The sequence below is a fragment of the Dermacentor albipictus genome, chromosome 1 (assembly GCF_038994185.2).
Source record: "Dermacentor albipictus isolate Rhodes 1998 colony chromosome 1, USDA_Dalb.pri_finalv2, whole genome shotgun sequence".
Taxonomy (NCBI): domain Eukaryota; kingdom Metazoa; phylum Arthropoda; class Arachnida; order Ixodida; family Ixodidae; genus Dermacentor; species Dermacentor albipictus.
In genome coordinates this window covers 57,044,390-57,071,218 of record NC_091821.1, presented here as the reverse complement: position 1 = coordinate 57,071,218, position 26,829 = coordinate 57,044,390, and the positions used below count along the sequence as shown (strand labels likewise).

The following is a 26,829-nucleotide window of genomic DNA, read 5'->3' as shown; positions in this document are numbered from 1 at the left end:
CCAGAATAAAAAAACAGAACAGACAAATGTGAGTGACGCTGACAACGTAAGATATCTATGCATCCTAGCACGCATGATCTGCTCGACCCAGTGCGGTCGAAGCCCCGAATAACAGTGAAATTCTTGGCTTCAACCGCACTGGGTCAAGCAGATCATGTGTGATAGATATCTTACGTTATCATCGTCACTCACATTTGTCTGTTCTGTCTTTTTTTTTTCAGATAACGCCATAAAAAAGTTCGCCAGTATAAATAGCGCCGTTGTCATCCAGTTCGCATTCCATTAGCGTCTTCATAGTGGAGCACAGCACGCAGTGCAAGTGGTGCCGTGTCTAGTGTCTTGACTTCTGCGTCGGGTTTTGGTAACGCCCCACGCCGTCTGCCATCCGTCGAAGCTCTGCTACGCATTCAAAGTCTGGCCTTTCTCTTGCTAAGGATTCCATGGCCGAGGTCAACATCACCTCTGGTATGCTCGCGGCTCACCTCCTGCGCGGACGTGGTGCCAGACGGTCTGGCGGCGGCAACGATCAACGGTCCCGGGGCCAAGACCCCGAGGACGAGAGGGGGATACCCATGGCGTCAAGAGGGTACGTGCCACCGCCAGGTACACCACCGCCCCCATACCATGAGGTGTTGCTCGCCGTCCCCACTGAGGAGCCTTTCAGCGATGATGAATTGGCCCTAGCTGCAAGACACATCCTCGGGTACATCCGCCAGTTGCAGCAGAAGCAGTTCCCCGAGCGTGAAGGACGATGGATTGATGACGCAGACGAACAGGCGGCCCGGAGGCACTATGGCTGGGACAGATGGTTTCGGCGGAGCTTCATGCAGTGGAAGCAGCACTACGTGTGGGTGTTTACCGCTGTTTTGGTGGCCGTTTTTGTTGTGCTTGTGTTTGTGGTAATGATGCACTTTCTTTACCATAGCCTACTTGCGCCAACGAAGGATTTGCCCTACGAGAAGCGCGCCTGAATTCTACGAGACTGGTTGCTGGACCATGTGCGTGTTAACACACGTACTGTACTCGGGAAGGGCATGACAACCTGCTTAGGGCATTACAGACAGACGTGTTTTCGCCGAACGATGTCGTAATATCCCACTGGTATCAAAGGTGAAAATGAAGGAAGGAAATATAGTGCGCCTTGTGTGCTTAATTACTTGACATTGCTGTGAGCGATTGAGGCGGCCTGTACGCGAGAGTTCAAGGGTTCCAAACTTGCCCATTAATGATTGACACCAGCTTCATGCATAATGAAGACCTACGCACGACTTCGAGTTGCTTTGCTCCTGTCTTCCCTTCGTTCCGGCGTAATGGCATGTCCCTTTACGATGAGGGTGATGCTTCTCTCCACACAAATGGAGAAACTGTGTTAGCTTCCACTGCGTCGCCATTCGAGCAGTGAACTTGTTTCAACTGAAATCGTCAAAAGAAAGTATTACCTCCATTGTTTATTTTAATGGGTCGCGGTAAAAATGTCGTCCAACGTAAGTGTATTTGTTCAATAGTATTTTAAAAGGTGTCTGAGATTGCACCACCCCAATGCTAAGTGTTTTCTATTTAGTAGCAGCGGCTCTTGCATGTTTTGAAGAACTGATTACGTTACGTATACGCATGTTATAGAACCGCTGATATGTATTTTATGTTCTCACGTGTGTTTTAAACGTGTCTGTGGACGCTGCACAAGATTGAAATAAATTGTGCGAATATTTCTTTTTTTGTCTCTCTTCGATCTTTGCGATAGTTTGTGTATTTCAAGCGCAGCATTCTTAGGCTCTCCCTGGCCTTCGCTTTGTAGATAACCCAACGTCATCGACCACGCAGGTTCACACTTATTTGAAAACACTGGACTGCGACAACAGCTGCAAATTGTGCCACAAGATATGCACATATGGTAAAAAGCACAGGCTCGTTCTTGCTGTAGCGTCAACAATGGAAAGGACGTACGGGGAGACGTGTTCTTTACTGGCATCACCGGCGAAAGAAAAACAAAATGACGGGAGCCAGTGGGGTTGTAATTGTCGAGGTGCAACCCAATTCGGAAGGCCCACTAAGCTTCAAAAAAGCACTTGCTCACCATAACAGGCATCGTCCTCCTTGGTGCATTATTCGGCCCCTACTTCACTCATGACCTCTACAAATAACCGATGGCCCTAAGACCCCACCGCCAGGTCTGACGAAGGCGGTGGTCAGACCTGCGACGCGGCCGAGGGTGCTAGGAATCTCTTGATCCGGTGAGGCCGTCACTGGAAACTGCACTTGGCAACGCTCAACAACGGAATTCAAACATATTATATGAGTACCTCCAAGCGACGGCAAACATGATTACCTTTGTTCTATTTAGCTACGTGGCATTTGCATATATTTAAAGTTTGACTAAAGTTAGGTGTGACACCCTGTAAATGGATCTTGAACGCCCCAGTTCGAGTCGCCGCAGCGCTGTCGTTTGTACTGGCCGGATCAAGTTTTATACCATTGGTAATGACACCGTACTGCGTCATGCTGAGCAAGAAACTCCCAGGTGATTTTCTGCACGCATATTTAAATGCGTACGTATTTCCATGCCTACCCAGTGAGAAACACCGTCTGTCCACTCGTCCGTACCGCAAGACGATCGCTTTCAAGATAGCGCCCGCAGCAGCGATCATGCGTCCTCTCGCTTCACCGCCATTGTAGCGGTGAGAACACAGTGCTCACGGAGCTCTCAGAACACGCAGCCCTAAGACCCTTTCACAGACCGCTTTCAAGATATGAGCCCGCGCGTACTATAAAACCTACGTGTAAAAAGATGCTCTAAAATTTGTATCAGAATACTGGCGTGCGAGTAAATTTTCTCTATCAGATATTTTCCCGCACTAAAAGTGCAAATGTAATTTTTTTTTCATTTCACAATTTATTAGTTCTTTCTTGGCGACCTCTATCAACCAGTGATTCTGGCGCAGGACTTGGCAAGGCTGTCATCATCATCATCAGTAGCAGCAGCAGCAGCAGCCTGGTTACGCCTACTGCAGTGCAAGGCCTCTCTCATACTTCTCCAACAAGGCTGGCAAGGCTGTGCAAGCCAGCTAGTATGTCGTGAGGAATGGCATTGGTTACTTGAACGCGGTGGTTTCGTCCTAGATTTTTTTTATTTTTGTTTCCTTGCGTGTTTCTTCAAAGGGTGGCATGTGGTTCACTTTAAATTTTGCGTGAACTAGCACGCTGCATTCGTTGGCGAAAGGTGTGAGGGCAGGTCTTCTGTTATCGTGCACGTTCACGCTACGGCATCCGACGCGCTTGTTTTGTCGTGACGATAAATGCGGAGCGCCCCATGAAGAAACGTCGCGCTATGTTCATTTACGCTCAGTAACACAGGCACTGAGTGTCCGATGGGCAGCAAAATCGGTAAGTGGAATGTTTTCTGAATGATACTGTGGGGCACTGTTGTTTGATAATTGTTGGATATTAATACATGGTGTCGCAAGGAATTACGAATTAATCTTTTAAGAGGATTCGCATAGGTTGCTATGCATTACGACTGTGTGCTGGGCATAGTACTTTTCATCATAGAAACAACTTTTGTATGGTCAGTTATATTGGTTGCCTTATTCAAGAAAAGTAAAAGTAAATCTGATTTTGAAAGCTCTTTGGCAGTGACATTTATTTCCGTCCTATTCGCTCACCTTGCTAAGGAAGCTACTGGAGCAATTGCCGTCAATAACAGCCTAATTACGTTCACATTAAGACATACTCCACTCTACAATATTTAAAGGACACGCTGGCGCTTCAGCTGAGGTGAGTCGCAAGCTCACCTCAGCCTTGAGAGAAAAATAACAGCTGTCGTTGCAGCCGTAATGTCGGACGCTAAAGAAATTCAAACATTCGCGCCAAGTAGCGTTAGATGTTCACGCCACGGCCATTTCCAGTTGTGACGTCACTTTTTTTTTATTTTTCGGCTTGTTCTTAGTTGTCCTCAGGATATGTAGGTGGCGACGGTTACAACGAGCCCAATTTCCTTGATATGTGGTCTTCTAAGGAAGCTTCGGCACCAGTTTACATATACCTTGCTGCGGACGCAATGAGAAACCCAGCGAGGTTCTAACAGCTCCATTGTACAAAATGGAAAAACTCGGCTATTGCTGACATTTACGTAATGCGAGGGGTCGCGCGGATAGTGGCGGCTCGAGACGTCGACGCGCGTCGAGCTGGTGGTGCTCCGGCGGCTCGAGACGCGTATTGTGGTTTTCCTATTTTGTGGTGTTTAAGAGGGTGACGGGAAACCAAAGCAACATCGAGGCTGGTGGGCGACGCCGGATGCCACCGAAGCGAAACGTGAGGCCCACATCGCGCCACCTCCAGCAGGGAACGGCGGCGCGTGTGGATTAGTCTACTAAAAGCGGCCAGTACGCTGTCAATGGCACCACGCGCTGTAAAACAGATAGGTGAAGCTGCTTGTCCCCAAAATGTTTGGCGGCGATAGCTGTGAATGCGGCGTGCGACGACCCGGGTGGAGATTTGCTGGTACCGAAGTAAGAAAGTGCGCGCCGTCGTTTTCACGTGAGCCGGGCGGTTGTATACTCTTCTCAATCGCGCGTGCCTCGCGCTTTTTCTTGTTCACATGGGATCTAGCGGCCGGAAAGCGTATACGATCGCCGTCTGCAACAAGCAACGGCTGCGTGTTTCGGTTATCACCCGACCCGAATTTATTGCGCCCCCTTTCTGAGCATAGCCATATTAGTACAGTGTACTGTGAAACACCCTCCCAGGCTCATTCCGATGCAAAGTGATGGGGAGTGTGATGATCGAAACGGATAAGACGAAGATGTTATGATGTTGCTGAAGCAGATTTTAGCACTGAGAAGTGCGGTGTAACTTTATATGCATCAAATATCAAAGCCATCGGATCAGACAAAGGCGCACTGAGGGGGAGTAGGCTATTTCGCGCACGGATACACGCACAGCTGCGCTGCCGGGTCAGCGATCTAAAACATAGCCTTCGAAATTTGGTTCTACGCTATGAGAGCCCTCTGGAGCGTGGATTAGGGCACCACGTAGAGCGCAAACAAAGCCAAGTCGCCAATTTTTAGTAGCCCAAATATAGTCACATAGCCAACTCGCCCAAGTTGACGCCAAATTTTTTTTTTCTGTAGCCCCATTTGGCTACATATCGTCTAAATTGGCAACACTGCGGCAAGCTTCGGCTTGCGCCAATGCTTCTAAAACGTCCGTCGGGAACAGGGCGAAGCGTGGCGTCGCGCAGAGATTTTGTCGACTGCCGATGCTAGAAGTTCGCGGACGCGGTGGCGACGCTACACCGGCGTGCACCAATCAGAGGAGATTGCGATACGTCGCCGGCGTCAACCAATAGGAGGCTGCGAGGCCTCCGGCTGTTAAGCCCATGCTATACCTATGATCGCCGCCGATACGAAGACGCCGACATCGACGATCGTCCGAGTTCTTCGGACGCGCGATGCGCGCGACAGTGTTCCTGAAGGACAGTGTTGCGATGGTAGGCCGACAACGACCTGACCGACGACCGTGGGTTGTGGCAGTGCGACGCGGATCCTAACAGACTTCGAACGACGTCGGCAAATCCAACCTGCTCACTGGGTTCCGCGGGTCTCAGTGCGATCGTCTGCTAAAACATCCAACCTAATGACGACTGCTGCAGCGCCTGTGTTTGGTGTACTTGTATTTTGTCGAGCTCGAAATGAATGGAAACATACTTCCACCCGCCGTGGTTGCTCAGTGGCTATGGTGTTGGGCTGCTGAGCACGAGGTCGCGGGATCGAATCCCGGCCACTGCGGCCGCATTTCGATGGGGGCGAAATGCGAAAACACCCGTGTGCTTAGATTTAGGTGCACGTTAAAGAACCCCAGGTGGTCAAAATTTCCGGAGTCCTCCACTACGGCGTGCCTCATAATCAGAAAGTGGTTTTGGCACGTAAACCCCCCCCCCCCAAAAAAAAAAACATACTTCCGAACTCCGCAGTCTGGATAATCAGCACTCGCCTACCGCCGATGTTGCTTACGTTACGCGTATAGCCTAGCACGTCCATCGAGTCCTTAACTGGTTAGTGAACGAGTCCACCTCAACTCTGTCGAAGGAAATGAATTTTCAGTTACGCTTGGCACTGCAGTGATTTCAAATATCGCACTTCTGACTTCGTGTGATGTGTGATGTGGCAAACGAACCGTGTGGAACTTCGGGTGGTGAACCGCGGCGTGTTTCGTGTGGTCTCGGGTGACTCAAGTTTAACGGGCGAGCTCTGCGCTGTTTCCAGTTGCAAACATAACTTTCGAAAGCAAAAGACACTAGTAGCCGAACAATGTGAAGTGCATACGTCATCAGCCGTATAGTCCGTTTCAGCTGAAAGTGCGCTATTCTATTCGGCATGTAAATCCAGTTCAGTAGAAGTTCACAGTACTCCATCACTCACTTTCTTCAAGTGCATGAGCTAGTTGGGGATAAATTGCTCGTGCAGCACTCAAGAACGCTGACGCACTGAAGGAGAGACAGCGCAGCCATGTTTGAGTCAGTGTGTCCTTATACTTGAGCACTGCAAAAAGAAAAGATCTGTATGGAATATGCCCCGTGTGCAATCCACAAGAGGACCTGCAGTGCATCATAAAAGACCTATGCATGCAGCCGCGTATACCAGGATTGCGTCCATGCCTGCTTGAGAAGCAGCACATACTGAGTCAATGAAGCTGTAATTGGCTTTTGATCTCTTTTGTTATTTATGGAGAAAGAAGATGGTGCGAGCGCATTGCGGGGAAGGTAAAAAGATGTGATCAGTGCTTTGCGCAGTCGATATGCTTAAACTGACCGAATCTCTTCAGCTTCCACTAAAATGTTTCTCGCTGCGATTCTCTAAACTATAGTCAGGAAAAAGATCAACTCAAAATCAAGTTCCTAATGCACCTTCGCAAAATGCGCTTGATTAATAGGTTAATATTTCCACTACAACAATAGGCCGGTGAACAGTATACGCGCTGCAAATAAATACATTCCGTAAATATGAACGACTTGGCCTACAATAACTAACTATGTAGTAGCACTGCAAGAAGTGCTGGCATGAGTATCAGCCACAACAAAACTCATGCACGGCCAGCCTACTTCCTCAGAGGCACCCCTACAAAGACAGTTCGGGCCCTTCCCATTCTGGACGTGACATTCAGCCCTAATTCTCTCGACTCTTCTGCACATCTCAGTAGTACTGTATCTAATCGCAGTCTTCGTTTTGTGTCCAGTGTCTGCCTTCCTTGTGGTCTATAAGGTTTTCCGAGCACTCTGCACTTCTATCATTCTGCCATGGCTTGAGTACTGCTTAACAGTATAGTCCCCGTACAAAACTCACGTCGCTGACAGACTTGAGGTTCAGTGTCGGGCAACACACACCCTCTAGTCCCGTCTTTTCGGTCGTCGCAAGCTCATGCCAGCCTACAAGGATTGCCTCAAAGCCCTCAAGTGGCACACCCTGCAATACCAGCGAGACATTTCACTAGTCTGGCTATTTTGCAGGGTGCTTGACGGCTCTCTGAACAGCACCCATCTTTCTTCTTCAGTCCGTCCGAACAAGCGGTGAGCACAGCCTTAGCCCCATCACGCCTGTACAGCCCGACACCGCATCTACATGCTTATGTCTGTCATACATAGCTATGACAGACGTAGCTTATTATTATTAAGATTATTATTATTATTATTATTATTATTATTATTATTATTATTATTATTATTATTATTATTATTATTATTATTATTATTATTATTATTAGAATCATCACTGCAACCACATTGATTGTGTTGAAGTCACAGTATGACACATAATTCAAAATATTTCTGGAGCTTCGTGAGCTCTCACCCTTCTAAAAAGAGCGCCAAAGATGTATGTCTTCTTGATAAAAATGGTGATGTCTCGAACACTGCTGATGCCTTTCTAGAACATTTCTGTTCGCCATATGGCACGAAATATGCTTCAAGTAACCTTCCTTCTTAGTCTGGCATGGTGTGCACGCTATCAGTCAATGAAAACCTTGCTTTCAAGTGTATGAAGCGCCTCAAACCTTCCCTTTCATGTGGTGCTGATCGTATTTCTTCAGCAGTGCCGAAGACGTATGGAAGCATACTTGTTCACTGCTCTCATGAGCATCTTCAATAGTTCCCTAAAGTCTGGTATGTTTTCTAGCACTCGGAAGGATGCGTGGACATTGTTCATGCACAAATCGGGTGCTAGACTTGGAGTTACTGTCAGCCTATATCTATCTCTGCAGTGCGTCAAAAGTATTTGAATCGGTATTGCATTCCTTGCTTTCTGTTTGTGCTAAGAACACTTTAATGAATGAACAGCATTGTTTTGTGCGCCAACGAGCTAAAACTATTTCAGACTGTCAACAATGTTCACAAACCAAAATTACATTTTTTCACTCTCAGACTGGTGCAGACACAATAGTCTTAAATACTTCCAACACTATGTCATTAAGTTATATGTGGAAAACACATCATGTGCAATTTTCATACACCCTTCGCGATGTTCCACTGCCCAGGGTCGATGAAATGAAAGATCTTGGTGTGTACTTCGACCAAACGCTAAGTTTCTCCTCACACAGATAATCACACAACGTGCCCCTCACGCTCTTGGAATTGTATGCCGTATATTGCATGATTTCCGCTCAGCCGTCCTGTTTCTGAAATCGTATTCTGCTGTGTGCCTTCCACTACTAGAGTATGCCTCTGTAGATGGGGGTGCAACCTGCCAATCTAATTCCGACCTCATTGAACGCGCCCAAAATAAATTCATATCTATCTTCAAGCACTCCATGCCCAAAGCACTCCATGCCTCAGTAAGGTGCATGGCGTGGTTTCGTGCGGATGCCGTCCTCTCGGTGAGCGCATATTGCCTCATCTTTTTAAAAAGTTCAATACTTACACGCATTTCTCTCGCAAACTATACTTATTTTAATGGAATTTTCCATGCCTCAATAATTTCTCTCGTCGTACTCGACAGCTGATTATCATGTTATCGGTTGTTAACAGAACTTTCCCTCAAGTCTCTAAATTTATTAAGGCAGTTTGTCAACACATCAGTAAGTATGAGGCTCTGGACAGGAGCTATGGCGCTTCAATGTAACCTGGGGTATGACGGAACAACCCACTCAGCTATCTCTCCGGGCAACATCCAAGGGACCCGAGTTCAAATCCTCTGTTGTCTTCCTTTTTCCTTTTCTTTATTATGTCTTTTAGTTTATCACTGTACGGAGACCCTCTTAAAGAAAGAAAGAAAAAGAAAAAAAAACTTCTCTATTATGTATGGCCACACATGTGCAGGTCATAAATACCAGGTTTCTCTAGTTAGTGCCATTCGTGCGGTTTAACCAAGCTCAGATTGGTCCACCTTTACTGATCAAAGAAGGCACCACTGTAAGTTAAATGAGGCGTACAACTTCTGCGATGGCGGTAGAGTATCCGCCTCGCGTGCAAGAGGACCGGTGTTCGAATCCCGGCGCCACGCAATTTTCCACGGAAAAAAAAACCATGTGTTGAGAAAATTGCACAAACAGGCCTGGAGTGTGGCCTGATTAAGGTGACCAGAACCGGTAACGCACTCTCTCACCAGAGCAGGATTGGCCACCCTGGTGCAGTACTTGGCCACAACCTCCTTATATGAATACAACAATCAAACCCCGGCCCTCAGTCCCCAGCAGCCACGAAGCAACTGACCACGGCGGCGGTCAGATCTGCGACGCAGCAGAGGGTGCTAAGAATACCTGGCTCCGGACAGGCCACCATTGGAATCTGAACCTGCAACGCTTAACGTTAGAACTTTATCTAGTAAGGCGAGTCTAGCAGTATTATTGGAGGAATTAGAGGGCAGTAAATGGGATATAATAGGGCTCAGTGAGGTTAGGAGGACAAAAGAAGCATATACAGTGCTAAAAAGCGGACACGTACTGTGCTACCTGGGCTTAGCGGAAAGACGAGAACTAGGAGTCGGATTCCTGATTAATAAGGATATAGCTGGTAACATGCAGAAATTCTATAGCATTAACGAGAGGGTGGCAGGTCTTGTTGTGAAACTTAATAAGAGGTACAAATTGAAGGTAGTACAGGTCTACGCCCATTCATCCAGTCATGATGACCAGGAAGTCGAAAGATTTTATGAAGACGTGGAATCGGTGATGGGTAAAGTCAAAACAAAATACACTATACTGATGGGCGACTTCAATGCCAAAGTAGGCAAGAAGCAGGCTGGAGACAAGTCAGTGGGGGAATATGGCATAGGCTCTAGGACTAGCAGGGGAGAGTTACTAGTAGAATTTGCAGAACAGAATAATATGCGGATAATTAATACCTTCTTCCACAAGCGGGTTAGCTGAAAGTGGACATGGAGGAGAGCGAATCGCGAGACTAGAAATCAAATAGACTTCATACTCTGCGCTAACCCTGGCATCATACGAGATAAGGACGTGCTCGGCAAGGTGCGCTGCAGTGACCATAGGATGGTAAGAGCTCGAATTAGCCTAGACTCTAGGAGGCAACGGCAGGCACTGGTACATAAGAAGCCAATCAATGAGTTAGCGGTAAGAGGGAAACTAGAGGAATTCCGGATCAAGCTACAGAACAGGTATTCGGCTTTAACTCAGGAAGAGGACCTTAGTTTTGAAGCAATAAACGACAATCTTATGGGCTTCATTAAGGAGTGTGCAATAGAAGTCGGTGGTAACTCCGTTAGACAGGATACCAGTAAGCTATCGCAGGAGACGAAAGATATAATCAAGAAACGCCAATGTATGAAAGCCTCTAACCCTACAGCTAAAATAGAACTGGCAGAACTTTCTAAGTTAATCAACAAGCGTAATACAGCTGACATAAGGAACTATAATATGGATAGAATTGAACATGCTCTCAGGAACGCAGGAAGCCTAAAAGCAGAGTAGAAGAAACTAGGAATAGGCAAGAATCAGATGTATGCGTTAAGAGACAAAGCCGGCAATATCGTTACTAATATGGATGAGATAGTTCAAGTGGCTGAGGAGTTCTATAGAGATATATACAGTACCAGTAGCACCCACGACGATAACATGAGATAGAATAGTCTAGAAGAACTTGAAATCCCACAAGTAACGCCGGAAGAAGTAAAGAACGCCTTGGGAGCTATACAAAGGGGGAAGGCATCTGGGTAGGATCAGGTAACAGCAGATTTGTTGATGAATGGGAACATTGAGAACATTGTCCTAGAAAGACTGGCCACCCTATATACACAATGCCTCATGACCTCGAGCGTACCGGAATCTTGGAAGAACGCTAACATAATCCTAATCCATAAGAAAGGGGACGCCAAAGACTTGAAAATTATAGACCGATCAGCTTACTGTCTGTTGCCTTCAAAGTATTCACTAAGGTAATCGTAAATAGAATCAGGAACACCTTGGACTTCCGTCAACCAAAGGACCAGGCAGGGTTCCGTAAAGGCTACTCAACAACAGACCATATTCACACTATCAATCAGGTGATAGAGAAATGTGCGGAATATAACCAACCCTTATATATAGCTTTAATTGATTACGAGAAAACGTTTGGTTCTGTCGAAACCTCAGCAGTCATGGAGGCATTACGGAATCAGGGTGTAGATGAGCCATATGTAAAAATACTCAATGATATCTATAGCAGCTCCACAGCCACCGTAGTCCTCCATAAAGAAAGCAACAAAATCCCAATAAAGAAAGGCGTCAGACAGGGAGATACGATCTCTCCAATGCTATTCACAGCGTGTTTACAGGAGGTATTCAGAGACCTGGAGTGGGAAGAATTGGGGATAAAAGTTGATGGAGAATACCTTGGTTGAGAATACCCTTAATAACCGATGGTCATTAAGGGTTACGGACTGAATTCCAAGGGAACGGAAGCGTATCAGGGGGCGGCAGAAAGTTAGGTGGGCGGATAACATTAAAAAGTTTGCCGGGACAACATGGCCACAATTAGTACATGATCGGGGTACATGGAGAAGTATGGGAGATGCCTTTGCCCTGCAGTGGGCGTAACCAGGCTGATGATGATGATGATCTTCAAGCACCGCTTTTGCCATTCTGGCGACCATAGTTCAGCCTTCTCAGATATACCTCAACTTGCGCCTCTAGACTGAAGACTTAATTAATGAGACATTTTATTCCTATATAACGTGGTCCATGACATTATACATTCCCCAAAGCTTCTTCACCATAAGCAATTGTTCATGTCGCAACAGTATACCAGGCAGCATTCCAAATTCTTTGTCTGGCTTTGCTGCAATAAGGAATGTGTTATATATGACTAGACTCCAAAAAACATGTAATAAGAATTTTGCCCGTATTTACATACTTCAGAGTTCATTTCCTGTGTTTTGTGTATCTGTAGATAATCTTTCATGATTAACTAACTTTTACCCTTGCTCATTTTCTTTTTACTTACTTGTTTCTCTGTCTCGGATTGTGTTGTCTACCACATTCATGTTTTCTGTACATTTTGCCTCTCATATTGCTGTTCAAGTGCACCAGTACGAAGGCTCTCTAGCTGTTCCTGGGCACTATAATAAACATCTGATTGATTCATTGTTATTGTAGTATAAGATCGTGCTTTTTAAGTATGTACGAGTACATTATTACAGTGAACTAGTTTTTGTGGAATAAAAAAAAAGCATGGATTTAGAAAGTGCCATAATATGATATGTGCCGGATCATATGCATTGCGCTATTAATTTCTGTTGAGTTTCAATAATGATTGGCTACTGTATCCAGCGTTCTGCCATAAAATGATGCGCCACATCAAATATTGCGTGCCTCAGACAACAAAGACAACAAATTAAATGTCTTTCTCAATCAAAACCTCATAGTAGGCTAAAAATTAACTGGTATTTTTGTGCGGGGACTTAAGTGCCTAAACTGCGAAAATAAGCTGTTTATATATATATATATATATATATATATATATATATATATATATATATATATATATATATATATATATATATATATATATATATATATATATATATATATATACATAATATAATGCAGATGAGCTGTCCTCAGATATTCCACTAAGTGCTTCAAGAGTACGACATGACACAGGGCAACGAAAGACACCTATTAAGACCCTCCGATTCTCAAGTTTGCATTATCTGATGGTATGTCGTTTCATTAATGTCGAGAAAGACAGACTTGACATGTTAAAACCAGTTACAATAGAACATGGCATTTACACAGTGAAAATTGTTTTAGCAATTCACTCAATGAGAAGGTTTCCTGATGCGGTGTTGATGGTTCGAAACAACATAGAATAATAAATTAGGTGCTCCGTGGACACGATTTGACAAAATGAAGATTCGGGAAGACACAAGCTACGAATTACGTAAATTGTAGCTATTCTAGATGTTTTTTGTGAGTGCTACAGGTGTTTCAGTTCTTTTTGCTGATTTTCTCAGAACCCACCTTTTCGCATTTTTTTCATGCACCAAAAAGCGTACTTATATTGACACGTACATTTTTTTATCTATATCCGGTGACCGTATTTCACCGGCTAAGAAATGTTAAACGTTATCGCTCGGCGTTCAACGCGCCTGCACGTATAGGAAGTTTCGCGACTGTTTTGGATTGTTTTATCCGTTGTCTGTTCTCGCGGAACCTTGTATAATCTGATTGCATAAGCTACACGAATTTGTAGCAGTTCTGGAAGGCGCGCGGGCACCAGCGAATACGCTGGAACTTTGGACGACTGACATGAAAACCGACGCGCTTGACCCACAGATGAGATTTTCAACGGTCGCCGACTTTGCTCGCCGCTATCGTTGCGAATGAGTGTTTCTTTTGCTGGGCGACCAGCTTTATTAGTTTGCCTAAGAAAGAGTCAAATTTGGCCTCCTAGTTTTGACTCTGCATCATTTTTCACCGTCACTACTACGTGGCAATATTTCTAACACAGATTTTTCAGTGATACATTGCAAGCCTAATTATTACATGTATATAGTCGGCTGCGCAATGAGCTACCAAAGGTGAAATCCTACAACAGCTTTTGATACGATATGGCATGGTGGTTCAGGTGTTTGCAAAGCTATCTTGTAGACAGACGACGCCCAAGAGCGGACGCTGATGTCGATGTTTTATGCACTACTGTTACTTCAAGGGTAAAATGAAACTCAAACCTGTTTTAAATATCACGTTTTAATAAACGTGGTAAAATTAATCAAACGTGTTTTGCATATCTAAAAGAGCCTAGAGAACACCAACTTATTGTTTCAAGCCTAGTTTACAGCAGGCTGTTTTGGGTAGGACTTGGACGGTTGAAGACGTAGAAGTCCAGCAACAGTGCGCCGCAGCCAAGGAGCGAGTGTCGGCGCGCGTCAGAGTATAGAAAAAGGCGTTCAACATGAGCGGACACTCTGATAAAGCCCAGCGGCTGAATCATGGCCTGAATTGTCTGTAGCCGCACCAAGCGGATGCATTAACTTTTTCCGGTTTCGATTTCGGGCGCGCGCGTTTTGAACGCTAGCTGTCGCGTGCTACGCCGGTTGCACTTCTCCGCACTTTTTTTTTCTTTTTTTGCTTCAGCTGCTCGACCACGCGCGGTCTCAGTGCAGAATCACTTATTGAACTAAAGTGATTGCGAACAATCTTTACAAGCCTCCATCGAATCTGTGCCATGCGCAATTAAGGTAATAAGCAATAACGTGGAAGTAAAACGCCTTGTAAATGAGGAAATGTTTATTTCGCTCTATTTAAATGCTCGTTCCGGGCTTCTTGTGCGTCCATCCAACGTCGTGGCACCAGGAAAACAGCAGTAGTTCCCGTACGAAGCTCCACTGGACGGCATCAGCCGAAGAAATTAAATTACAAGCATGTGTAATTTTGGTATTTAGACCTTATGGGAATACTGCGTGTAGAGGGGAAACGGGTGAAAGTGGTGAATGGGTGGCATTACAAACAAAAGCAATTCCCTTTTACATATATGGCGTCGAAAATACCCGACTAATTCCAAGCCGTACTATAAATTTTGAAGAAAACATGTGATTTCTAAGCATTCCCCCATTCCCGGGCATTTTTTCCTCCACTTTAAGAGCACAAATGCACGGGCTACTGCGCGTTTCCAAAACAACTTGGCCTCAGCCGACGCGATCGTGCGCTACATACACAAAGGTGGCCACAACACAGGCTCTCAGCCAGACCATGCTAAACACTCCCGGAAGGCCTTCTACTCACGCTATAGAGAAAGGCGTGAGTGCAAGGCCCGTTTTCAGTCTTCAGCTCCTCGGCGTTATCTATTACTCGTCCCGCCGGCGCAAGCAACACACTCCCGTGTTATCCCTTTCGGTAATGACTCGTCGCGTTTTCGAGAAGCGTGAGTACCGAAATAAGGCATATGATGTTGCAGGGCCATAAGAAGCGTCACAAACTTGTCCCACTAAAATTCAGTACGCGGCAAAGTAACTGTCACCACGGCCGGCTTGCTCTTTTGCTAACTGCGTCAACCCCAGGCGTGGCGCGCGTGCCCCAATAGTATCCCTAAAACTCACGAATTAGAATAATTCCGGGAGTCAGAGAAGGCGTTACGAACTTGTCCCAGTAAGATTCAGTACGCGCGAAACACTGCATCACATGGCCGAGCTGCTTTTTGCTAACTGCGTCACAAAGCCGGGTGTGGCGAGCGGGCGCAAAAACTACCTGCAATAGGTTAAAATAATGTTGGGGCTCATATAAAGCGGCGTAAACGTATCCCAGTACGAGTCATTACCTCAAATTAGGTACGCCAGGACGGCCGAGCTGTTTTGCGCTAACTGTGTCACAAATCTCGGTTCTGTGCCGTAAAAGCCAAAAGTGATTGAAATGCGTGGCAGACTATATGAAACAAAATCTCGCGCCTTGCCGTAGTCCAATAGTGCAGTGGTGCCGTGTCAAAGGGCAGAACGAATGCAAGAATACGCCGTTAGCCCAACAAACACGCTACATCTAAAAGAGAGGGGTCGCCGAACATTCAAACTTTACATGCGCAACCGGGCTCACTGGCTCCACTGGCCTGTCTGGCGCATGACGAATGCATCTGTCGCGCCTGGCGTGCCGTTATCTTGTTACCAGGTGACGCAAGAAAAAACAAGTCGCAAGGTATAAGTTCACTTACACGCAAAACTCTTTAGATTTAGCAGGAAAGAATAAGAAATATTAAAACGTTGTCTGTAAGTTCATTTCACATTCTTTTTCTCCGATGCTCGCGTCAACTAACGGATGGGATGAACACTAGGCGTGAAATGTTAGCTGTAGCCAGTTTTCGCCCAGTGTCCCTTCTTGTTGAATTTCTTTCTCTGTGGTTGCGTGTCTTTTTACTCCAACCGGCGCGAAGCGACGGGTGCGCTTGTCGGCGCGTGCCGAAGTGTACGGACGCATGCCAGTGGTGTGGCCTTAAGAGGAAACTTGGTGGATTCGTTTTCTGAAGATTTGCGATTTTTGCCAATTGTTAGTCAAAAAATTAACGACGTAAATAAAAAATTCGAAGCGAAAAGTCACTAGATATTAAGTTTCTCGTTTAAATGCAACAACCCTCGTCAAGTTTCGTGGAGTCGTTGCCGAGCGGGAAGCTATCAGCAGTCGGCACTCTCTGTTGACATCGCAGATCGCTTTGAAGATACGGTCCGCGCAGCCGTGCCATACGGAGCAACCCACGGCCGGAGTGCGTTTGATCACGGCTCATAATACCTAGTTCGACGCGGATGGATAAATGTACGGGCTCACTTGCGGAAATAAGCGCCCGCAAATCCGCGCGCTTAACACTTTCGTGACCGCACCTATTCCCGTCGACAGTATGTTCTCGGTGGTACAAGTTCGAGTTTTGGTGCCTCTCCGAGCGCTTAGGACAGCTAGCGCCATCGAACAGGTTAAAGAGAGACTATTTTATCAGGTTCAGATTTGTGTTTCTTTTTTCCACCGTGTAGGGATTTTTAAAGCGCCTGCATGGTCGGGGTGACGAGCGCTCGTTGTTTTCGAGATGGCATTTACGTAGTGCGCATCCGCTCCATGGAAACGACGAGTCTCGACGGATTCCGACGCATCTGGGCTCGAATTTGTGGATGATCACAGCACCACAAACTCGGAAGACGACTTCGATTCGTCGGACTTCAGTATGGACGATGACAGTGCAGCAAACCACCGTGGAACATCGACAGGTATCCGCCGGTGAGTTTTGCTTTCTTCTCGGACCGTGTTATCGCATCGTAAGGATTTCCGGCGTGTTCTAAAGGTTACAGTTCCTATCTGCAGGGTGTCAATGTGATTCAGACAGGACCATTTGCTGGCGGCCACGCAGAGAGTGGAGGTTTGTATATGAAGACCGCCGGGAGTGGACCTTGGAATCGCACTCCGGAGTGCTGCGCGGCGGTTCGTAAGAGCCGTCAATTTCTTGTTGTTTTTTGCCGCCGAAATCTTCAGGGATATATGCAACAACACAAATAAGTATGCGTGGATGCATATTTTGGAGAAACCCACCTACAGCGAGAGATAGATCGCGGAAGGAAGTCACTCAAGAGGAGATGCTCAAGTTCATCGGCCTTCTCATATACATGGGAATCGTGCAAGTCCCATGCTTGCATTGTTATTGGAGCACATGCAGATTATTCTCCGGGCTTCTTGTGCCTGCAGTGATGCCAAGGAAATGGTTCAAGGCGTTGCTTGCCTTCCTGAGGGTGTCTGATCCAGGGAAGACGACCGTTGCATCCCATTGCAAGCTTCACCGCATATCCTCTCTGCTTCAGCAAATCAACGATTCTTCCACGTTATTTTTTCAAACGCGTCGGAACCTCTCCGTCGGGGAGAAAATGGTGAAATCAAAAGGTCGGTTTGGAATTCGCCAGTACATGAGGGATAAAGTGATCAAATGGGGTTACAAATTATGGGTTTTGGCAGATTCAGAAACGGGGTACACTGTTCAATTCAGCGTCTACACGGGAAAGCGCGAAGAGCCTAGCGTGCAAGGTTTGGCATTCGATGTTGTGACGCGGCTGTGCAAAAATTATCTTGATCAGGGTTGCATCATTTCTTTGGCCAATTCCTACACTTCCACATCTTTGTTTGTTCATTTACTGAAGCGCAAGACAATTCCATGTGGGATAATGTGGAAAGATCGGCGTGGCTTTCTAAGTGAACTCAAAGGCACACAGTGGGAAAAGAAGGCGAAAAGCGAAAAGAGAAGGCAGAGTTCGATGGCTGCGGGAGCAGGATGTTTTGTACTTGCAATGGAAAGACAGGCGGGTTGTGGATATGTCTACCGCGCAGACAGCGAATAAACTCGTCCTTACAAAGCGAAGAAAGAAAGTTGGGAATATGAGGACAGAAGTGTCCGTGGAGAAGCCGGTGCTGATCAAGAAATACAATGTGGGCATGCTTGAAGGGGATAAATCTGGCCAGCTCATCGGATCCTACAACATTCTTACGAAGTCCGTGCGTGGGTAGAAGACACTGTTTTTCCACTGTATCGATATAGCTGTAGTAAATAGCTTTATGATGTTTGACGAGCATCATTAGTAGCATCCAGAAGTCCCAGAATCATCGCGAAGTTTGCACTTCAACCAGTTTGCCTTCAGGCTAGAACTAATCGACCAGCTGCTGGGATATGATGAGCCACATTTTGCGGACCCCCCAGTTGCGCCTGTTGTTCCCTCTTGGAGCGCACCTTAGGTTCAACAGCATCAAATACAAAAAATGGAACGATACAGAAAGTGTAAACTGTGCTATGAAGAAAGAAAAGTTGCACAGAAAACAAATCTGGAAACGTGCAGCTAACCTCTGTTTCACTTCATCGAGAAACTGCTTCGCACGGTGGCACGATAGACGACACTAGGTTTAATGTTTTCTTGTGTACCTGAAGAACTTTTGTAGATACAGAGCTAATATTTGCAGGCTGATTTCATATGTCCCTTTTGTTGAAAATGTATATTTCAATTTTTTTAAATATTTTTTTTTGTGCAAAGCAGCATTGATGTTTTTATCAATCTTTCTCACTTTTGTTGCAATTTTTTCGATTTGCCTAATTTTTTCGTACTATTAATAATAAACATGTTGTTTGAAATTAATACCGTTGGAAAGATAATTTTTTCTTCTACAATTTGATACCATACACTTCAACATGAATAATTGTCTGTGGCAGGAAAAGAGAGAGAGAGAGAGAATGGAGAGGAAAGGCAGGGAGGTTAACCAGATATGAGTCTCCGGTTTGCTACCCTACACTGGGGATAGGGGATAGGGGTTAGAAAGATGACAGAGAGAGAAAGGAAAAAAAAAACGAACGCGCACACATGGAGACACATACACAAAAGGCGTTCCAGTTAAAGTCGTTCACACAGGCCGGTAGATCGCAAGAAGCGCAAAAGCGCTTGCACGGCCTTCTTCTGTGGCGGTAGGTCCTTTCGATGTTGCAGAATTCTTTTTTCAGATAGCGGTTGGTCGTCCAGTTGGTCTAGTTCCTGGCTGAGGCATGCCCTCTGTGGACTGTACTCCGGGCAGGTGCACAAAATATGGCCAATTGATTCTTCATGGCCGCAGTGGTCACAGGTTGGGGTGTCGGTCATCCCTATGCGGAAGGCATAGGCTTTAGTAAAGGCAACGCCCAACCAAAGTCGATATAAAAGCGTGGCGTCTCTACGGCGAAGCTGTGATGGCGCTCGAAGACTTAATGTTGGATCAAGTGAGTGCAGTCGCGGATTTCTTAAATGCAGGAAAAAAATAATTACCAGACTGCCCTAAAACTACCGATTTTCCCGCAGTCACGAAAGTGTTAAAAACGCGCGCCGCGAAAGGTGCTTTTGCGGCAAGAATTCTCCAGAATATCAGCTTGGGCTTGTTGGTTTTCCATCCTGCTGTTAACAGCGCCAAACGTACGTAGACAGGACGCGAGACGTAAAGACCACACCACAAGATCTGCCGAAATACGCGCGCCGCCTTGCGCGCTTATTTCCGCAAGTGAGGACGTACCTTAAAGCGCTAAAGAGCGATAATGGCTTCTGATGATCGTCGGAATGTCATCAGAGCATCTGGCGCCGCCTCCTCCAGTACTTCGATTAAAGCATGAATGGACCTTGCGCCACTATCCGCACCAGTTGGTGTTACCGCAGCGCTGTGGTTTGTACTGGCCGGATCAAGTTTCACAACACTGATTATGACGCAGGGCTGCGTGGAGATTCAAATGGCACCGTGCTTATACGCACACTTAGACCACTCCAAGAGGAGTTTCTGCGTGAAGATTTTTCCGCTTTCTTTTCATGTTTGAATATTTTGCGAGTACGAGTCGATCGCTCACCTCATGATGACGAGCCTGGATTTTATGATTGCGTGCCTTATATTTGAATGATTACTGAAAATGCAGTCTGGGACGAACACATACACAGGCGCGTGGTGGCAATATCTGCGAACCCTTCCAATTTTTATGCAAAGCGTCAAATATAATAATGCTAAACTTTCATAGATATAGCTATAATTTTTATTATAGGCATGCATGTGATCACGGCTCGCGACAACCTAAAGAAGTGAATGTGAGTATTCAAGAAAGAGCCCTGCCGCATCCAGCATCCCGTGAAAGTAAGGAAGGTAAATACGATCCACGCGAATAATGCGAGGAATTGCATGCACTTGTCCATTGTTTGCATTACCCCCCCCCCTCTCCAATTCACCACTATGTTGATTATGATTATAACGAATACATTAGGTCGTACTCACGTTTTACATCGGCAAGGGCAACTTAAGCCGTGTTAGCGGTCTGATATGTTGCAGACACAAGCACTGACTAAGGCTACATGGCTTACTCGTTTGTTGTACAGTATACGAGTAAAGTGCTAGTTGGTACAGTAAATGGTGCAAATTCTGCAGAACCGTGTTTTATAAAAAAGAGTACTTTTGTTTTACGTCCCGTCAAACTGCGTCGTGTGACACTAATTCAGCAATTTAACCGACATAACACCTGGGAACACGTATCTTTCGGTCAGCAGCATCAAGAAAAAAATCAGAATAATAACAATGCCACTGTCCATTTCACTTGGTCTGCCGGTTCCAGCGGAGTGCTGGCATCACCTGCGATGTGTTGGCTTATCCGCAATGCAGTGAAATCCGTTTTTACCACGTGATGGTGCTTGGCCAATAGCGGCGCTAGAATAGCTGGAGCCGGCGCGAGCGGCTCGCGGAAAACTGTGACGGAACTCTACCCGCCGTGGTTGCTTAGCGGTTATGGTATTGGGCTGCTAAGCACGAGGTCGCGGGATCGTATCCCGGCTCCGGCGGCCGCCTTTCGATGGGAGTGAAAGCACACGAATTTAACGTGCAACTTTAGGTGAACGTTAAAGAATCTCAGGTGGTCAAAACTTCCGGAGTCTTGAACTTCGGCGTTCCTCAGTATCAGGAAGTCGTTTTACAGGTAAAACTCCACAATTTTTGTGACGCAACTCTGGCTCCCTGAAGGGAGCCTATATATTAACTATTGACTCATCAGCCTGCCACTACGAACTGTGACCTTCGGTATTCAATGGCGTGGCTTCCGCTAAGGTACACCAGTGCGATCGCGAAAGTAACGCGATTAACACATCGACGTGTCGCTGGTGTCGCGCTTGGCTTTGGTGACATTTTGGGAGTGTTAGTTTCAACGCTGTCAACTTCCGCCGTATCGCGCAATTCGCCATCTTGTCAACTCTGATTTAGCTCACAGAGCTGCTCTGGTTTATGTGATTGCTTCGGGCCCGTTAACGCTAGAACAAGAGCTACACTCCATTGATCCTCACCGGCCTTTCTCACTCACAAAATTGCTGGGCCGGACAATGGAAAATAGCACAGCGAAAAGCATTGAACGAACTTCAACATTTTTATGAAGACACGGGCTTCCTAAACAAATACTAGGTATAGCCCTGAATATTCACACGACGCACTATGACGTTCTTCAATTTGTAATTATTAGTGCTTGTATATTACGTGTTATACATTTTTTTGTGTGTGAATTATTTTAACTCTGTGTGATTCATCATCTGTTTAAATGCTCATCGAAGTCTACATCATGGCCGTTTGTTACTTTATTTACAAACTGCTATGGTTTATCTGATTGGTTCTGGCTTATTAACGCAACGCGTTCACCGGTTCCCACAGTGCATGGGGATCTGCTTATTTTCTTTTTTTTTGCGTAGCTGCCTGGCTGGTGTGTTGGTCACTATCTCGCTGGATATATATATATATATTTATATATATTCAAAGGTTATATAAATGTTCCCGCGAAGTGGCTTATGTAATCCTTGTACGCTGACAGAATGTGCCCAACTACGTTGCTGTCCCCTCCCACCCGGAAGAAAAGAAAGTATTCCTACATAAAACCTGCACATATAATGTCGGCTCACAGAAATATTTAAAGCGCTCTCATATGTTAAAGGAATCTTCAATTACATCGAACGGTTACCTTGATTTACTTTATTTTCTTGGCTTGCCATTATCTTACCATTATCACTTAGCTACTATTATCATTAAAAAGAAAGGCGTACAATCAATGCATTCTGCAGATGCTAACATATGGGCCAGAAACTTAGAGACTGATAAAGAAGCTCGAAAGCAAGTTAAGGACCACTCAAAGAGTGATGGAACGAAGAATGATAGGCGTCACGTTAAGAGACAGGAAGAGAGCGATGTGGATCAGAGAGCAAATTGGCATAGCCGATAGTCTAAGCGACGTTAAGAGAAAGAAATAGAGCTGGGCTTGTCATGTAATGCGTACGTTGGATAACATTAGGGTTACATTATGGTCACAGGGAGAATTAGGGTTACAGAATAGGTGCAAAGACAAGGGAAATGCAGCCGAGGACGGCAAAAAACAAGGTGGGGCAATGAAAATAAGAAATTCGCAGGCGCAAGCTGGAATTGGTTGGCGCAGCACAGGAGTAATTGGAGATTAGAGGGAGAGGCCTTCGTCCTGCAGTGGACTTAAAGTACGTTGACGATGATGATGATTTCTTTTGATCTAGCCACTCAGTGCATAGTGGGACATGCCGAGCTCCCAGAATTGGCAGAGCTACAGCATCCTTAGGTGTTGCTGATATGTCTCGTACTTTGTTGTGCATACATCTGTCGCTACCGTTCTTCCCTCGACAAAAAAGCATCATACATCGCTTTCGTCCCTGTGTCAATGCTCTGAATACGTCTCACACTGGGCCTGTCCACCTGATTTGGTGCTTGCATTTCAGCTAAGCTTGTGAGAAATGTAGTGCATAAACACAACAATTGTGTGACAATACAGTTTTGACCTTTGCAGTGGATAATCAATAATCTCATAAGATTAGACGTTGCAGAGCCTGGAAGTGAACAAAATTGTATATATCGCTGTTAGTCGTAAAACATTTAGTTACCCGCTTCACTTAAGCTTCATTTCACATACCCGCCGTGGTTTCTCAATGGCTATGGTGTTGGGCTGCTCAGCACGAGGTCGCGGGATCGAATCCTGGCCACGGCGGCCGCATTTCGATGGGGGCGAAATGCGAAAGCACCCGTGTGCTTAGATTTAGGTGCACGTTAAAGAACCCCAGGTGGTCGAAATTTCCGGAGTCCTCCAATACGGCGTGCCTCATAATCAGAAAGTGGTTTCGGCACGTAAAACCCCCATAATTAAATTAAATTCATTTCACGTACTATAGATTCCAACATCTGCGTTGAACCGATATATTTTTTTTCTTTGGTTTTACAGGGTTTCTGAGTTGTGGTTTTTTGCACGGTGGTGTTCGCTGCGTACTTCCATAATCGCACCCGCCGCGCCTGTGGACGGTTGTCACAGCCCATGCGCGTTGCGGCTACGATGTGTTGATTTGTTGTGACCTTGACCGTACCTCGTTTACATACATGCCAAACAATGTCATGCATTACGCGTGCGTCTATCATTGCATATTTTACAACAATCCGGTGAGGAAATCTGTGTATTTCGGAGGCAGCATTAACCTATTTTATTTCTAAATTATTGCAGATAGTTACCTTTATGCTTTATTCTCACTGAAAATGAAATTGTACGGGGAGAGTTGATTGTGCAGAAATGCATCGCAGGCAATATAACAGTACGTTTGATGAAAGCTTCACTTAGTCCGAATACGCAAACATTTTATTGTAATACCTATACGGTTCGAAAGATTTAGGATACAGTTGTTCTAAATTGTAAGTGATAACGGGTTGTGTATACTTATTCTAATTAGTACTGAGTGCCCTCCTCTGTTAAAGTTGCTGAAAGATCACAAAGCGAAACGATTCGTCTCTTAAAGACCAACCAAAGGACAAGACACGTTAGCATGCCGAGACAGCGATGAATTACGCGCCGCTGTAGCCTATGGCGTTGTGCTGCTGAGCTCGAGGTCGTGGGATCTATCCTGGCCGCGGCGGCCGCATTCTGATAGGGGCGTAAAGCAGAAACGATTCTGTTTTTGCATTTAGTAGCATGGTAAAGTCGCCCAGGTAGTGAAAATTAACCCTGCGGTGCGCCTCACAATTATTTGCAGTTTTTGGCAGGTAGACACACACTCGCACAATTTAATTTCGTACCTAATTACAGCCATAAATTAATTCTGTAGTATGGTAGCAGTGATAAAAGGCAATGAGAATAATACGAACTCTTTAGCTGAAACCAGCTGCCCACTTTTTGCGAAGATAAGGTTCGTGCGTGTCAAGCGCGGAGCAAACGCCGGGAAAAGCACAGTGATGCTTTCCGCTCGCCCATCAGCAAACCTGCTTTCAAAGCTACGTACTCGTCATTTTGATTGTATCATAAATGCCCACAAACTGCCAGGGGAGAAATAGGCACTAGTGATGCAATTCGAAAATGCATAGGAGGTACACCAGCTGTCTTGGCAGTGTTTTAGCCTTGAAGGGAAGCTCGTCGCATTCCGGAGAACTTTTTGAACGCATGGGAATGCGAACGCTAATGGCTGCAGGCTCGAAAACGAGTTTTCGTATCGAAGAGGAGTGTCGTTGAGGAAAGGCGGCTAAAGTATTATTTTTCTGTGTCGAAAAATGGTGGTATTCAGCAACGTCGCTGATGCCTTTTTCCGGGTGTTTCACGAAATGCGTAAGAAATTGCTTAAATATACAAAATTTGAGGTAACTAAGAGATTTCTTCTTGATTGCTTTTAGCATGGAGTGATACCTTTCAGAATTACTCGATAAAATAATTTCAAAAACAATTATGCAAATGAGGTTAGTGAACTGTTTAAGCAAAAGAGACATATGCGATTGACTCCCACGGAAGACCTGAACAGCCCGTCACTCGAGGAGCACAGAACCATTTTTAGAAATGCAAAAAGTCTGCGCAGCTAATTTTTACAGCTTAATGAACTCGGGCCAATTTCACGCAGAAGAGCGAAACTCTGAAAAGCGTAACGGGCGAGCCCTTTATATAGACGCCCACGGGTGACGTGACTGTTTGCACCTCACCGTCGGGCGAGAATGAAGCAAACGAGACCGCGCCATGATTGAAACACTCGCTTGATGCTCGCCCACCTGTTGCCGTGAGACACACACAACCATGTCATATTCGTTCAAGAAGAGTTGGAATCGGAGCCAACGCGTGATTGTCGCACCTGGCGAACTGCGCTTCCGCGATTTGTCTGCGTTTGCTGCCTGGCATCTTGCAGAACCCGTCGCGTGCGTGGGGCACCCAAAGCAAGGGCACAAAGGTCACGTGGGTCATGTGCGAGACGACGGGGCTCCCTATACGTTCGGCCGCATGCGCATTCGAATCCCGCAAGATCTTCACGCACGCAGCGCTTCTACGTACGTGAAACTGAAATTAGACAGTAGACAGTTTTAGTTACACGTACGTAGAGGCTTTGCGTACGTACAGCTTCTACGTGTCAGCAGTTCGCATGCGTAGAACGTAGCGGGCGCGCGCGCGTCTCACGGACATACGTGAGATTCAATTCTTTGCGTGCGTTTCTTGCGCACGTAGACAGCTTCGCGTGGGAGTTCTGCGAGATCACGAACAAGCGATAGCGGGCCGCGAGTGCGCAGACGGCTTGCTTCGAAACACGGCGGCAGGATTGAATTGGCTACCGCCGTGTTCACATTTCCCGATAGACGTAGCTACGGGGTCCCTCTTGGCGTGCGTCGCGTACGTGTAGCTAAAAGCGTTTCAGTTTTAGTTACACGTACGTAGGGGCTTCACGTACGCAAATGTGAAAAGCCTACGCACCTTACGTGCACGCCATCTGAAACGCTTTTAGCTATACGTACGCGACGCACGCCAAGAGGGACCCCGTAGATCCATCTATCGAGAAATGTGAACACCGCGGTAGCCAATCCGCCTAGGCGCACGCGCGGCCCGCTATCGCTTGTTCGTGATCTTGAGGAACTCCCGGGCGAAGCTGTCTACAGGCGCAAGAAATGCACACAAAGAAATGAATCTCACGTACGTCCGTGAGGCGCGCGCGCGCCCGCTACGTTCTACGCATGCGCACTGCTCACACGTAGAAGATCTACGTACGCAAAGCCTCTACGTACGTGTAACTAAAACTGTCTACTGTGAAGTAGGCAGTTTTAGTTTAACGTGCGTAGAAGCTCTAGACACGCAAGCGTGAGACATCTGCGTGCGTTACTCGTCGCACGGCGTGAACGCTTATAGATTTGCGTGCGCAAAATGTTTTGCATGGAGACCTCCCAAATATGGAACGGTTGCTTCCACATGCCTGTTCGCGACCTTTCCCTGAACAAATGAATGCTACTGCAGCTAAGCTTATTCTAGAGAAGTCGGAGCCTGAACTTTAGTGCCTCTTCGACTTGTCTGCACTTTCTGCACCAGTTGAGAGAGAGCAGAACTTTTGTCCTAAGCTTTACAGTGCAGCTCGC

The 26,829-nt window shown here is 46.1% G+C and overlaps 1 protein-coding gene and 1 long non-coding RNA gene across 2 annotated transcripts in view; both read left to right on the top strand.

Moving 5' to 3' along the window:
• Positions 1-271: 271 nt before the first annotated feature.
• On the top strand, positions 272-1,710 carry LOC135899360 (uncharacterized). Its single transcript, XM_065428609.1, has 2 exons — positions 272-847; positions 926-1,710. Exons 1-2 carry the CDS (start codon positions 441-443, stop codon positions 969-971), a joined length of 453 nt encoding a protein of 150 aa, XP_065284681.1. The 5' UTR covers positions 272-440; the 3' UTR covers positions 972-1,710.
• A 1,362-nt stretch (positions 1,711-3,072) lies between these two features.
• The window catches only part of LOC135899359 (uncharacterized), a 31,909-nt gene continuing 8,152 nt past the window's right edge, over positions 3,073-26,829 (top strand). Inside the window, exon 1 of the long non-coding RNA XR_010563605.2 lies at positions 3,073-3,381. This is a non-coding gene — a long non-coding RNA (uncharacterized lncRNA). The remainder of the gene's footprint in view (positions 3,382-26,829) is intronic.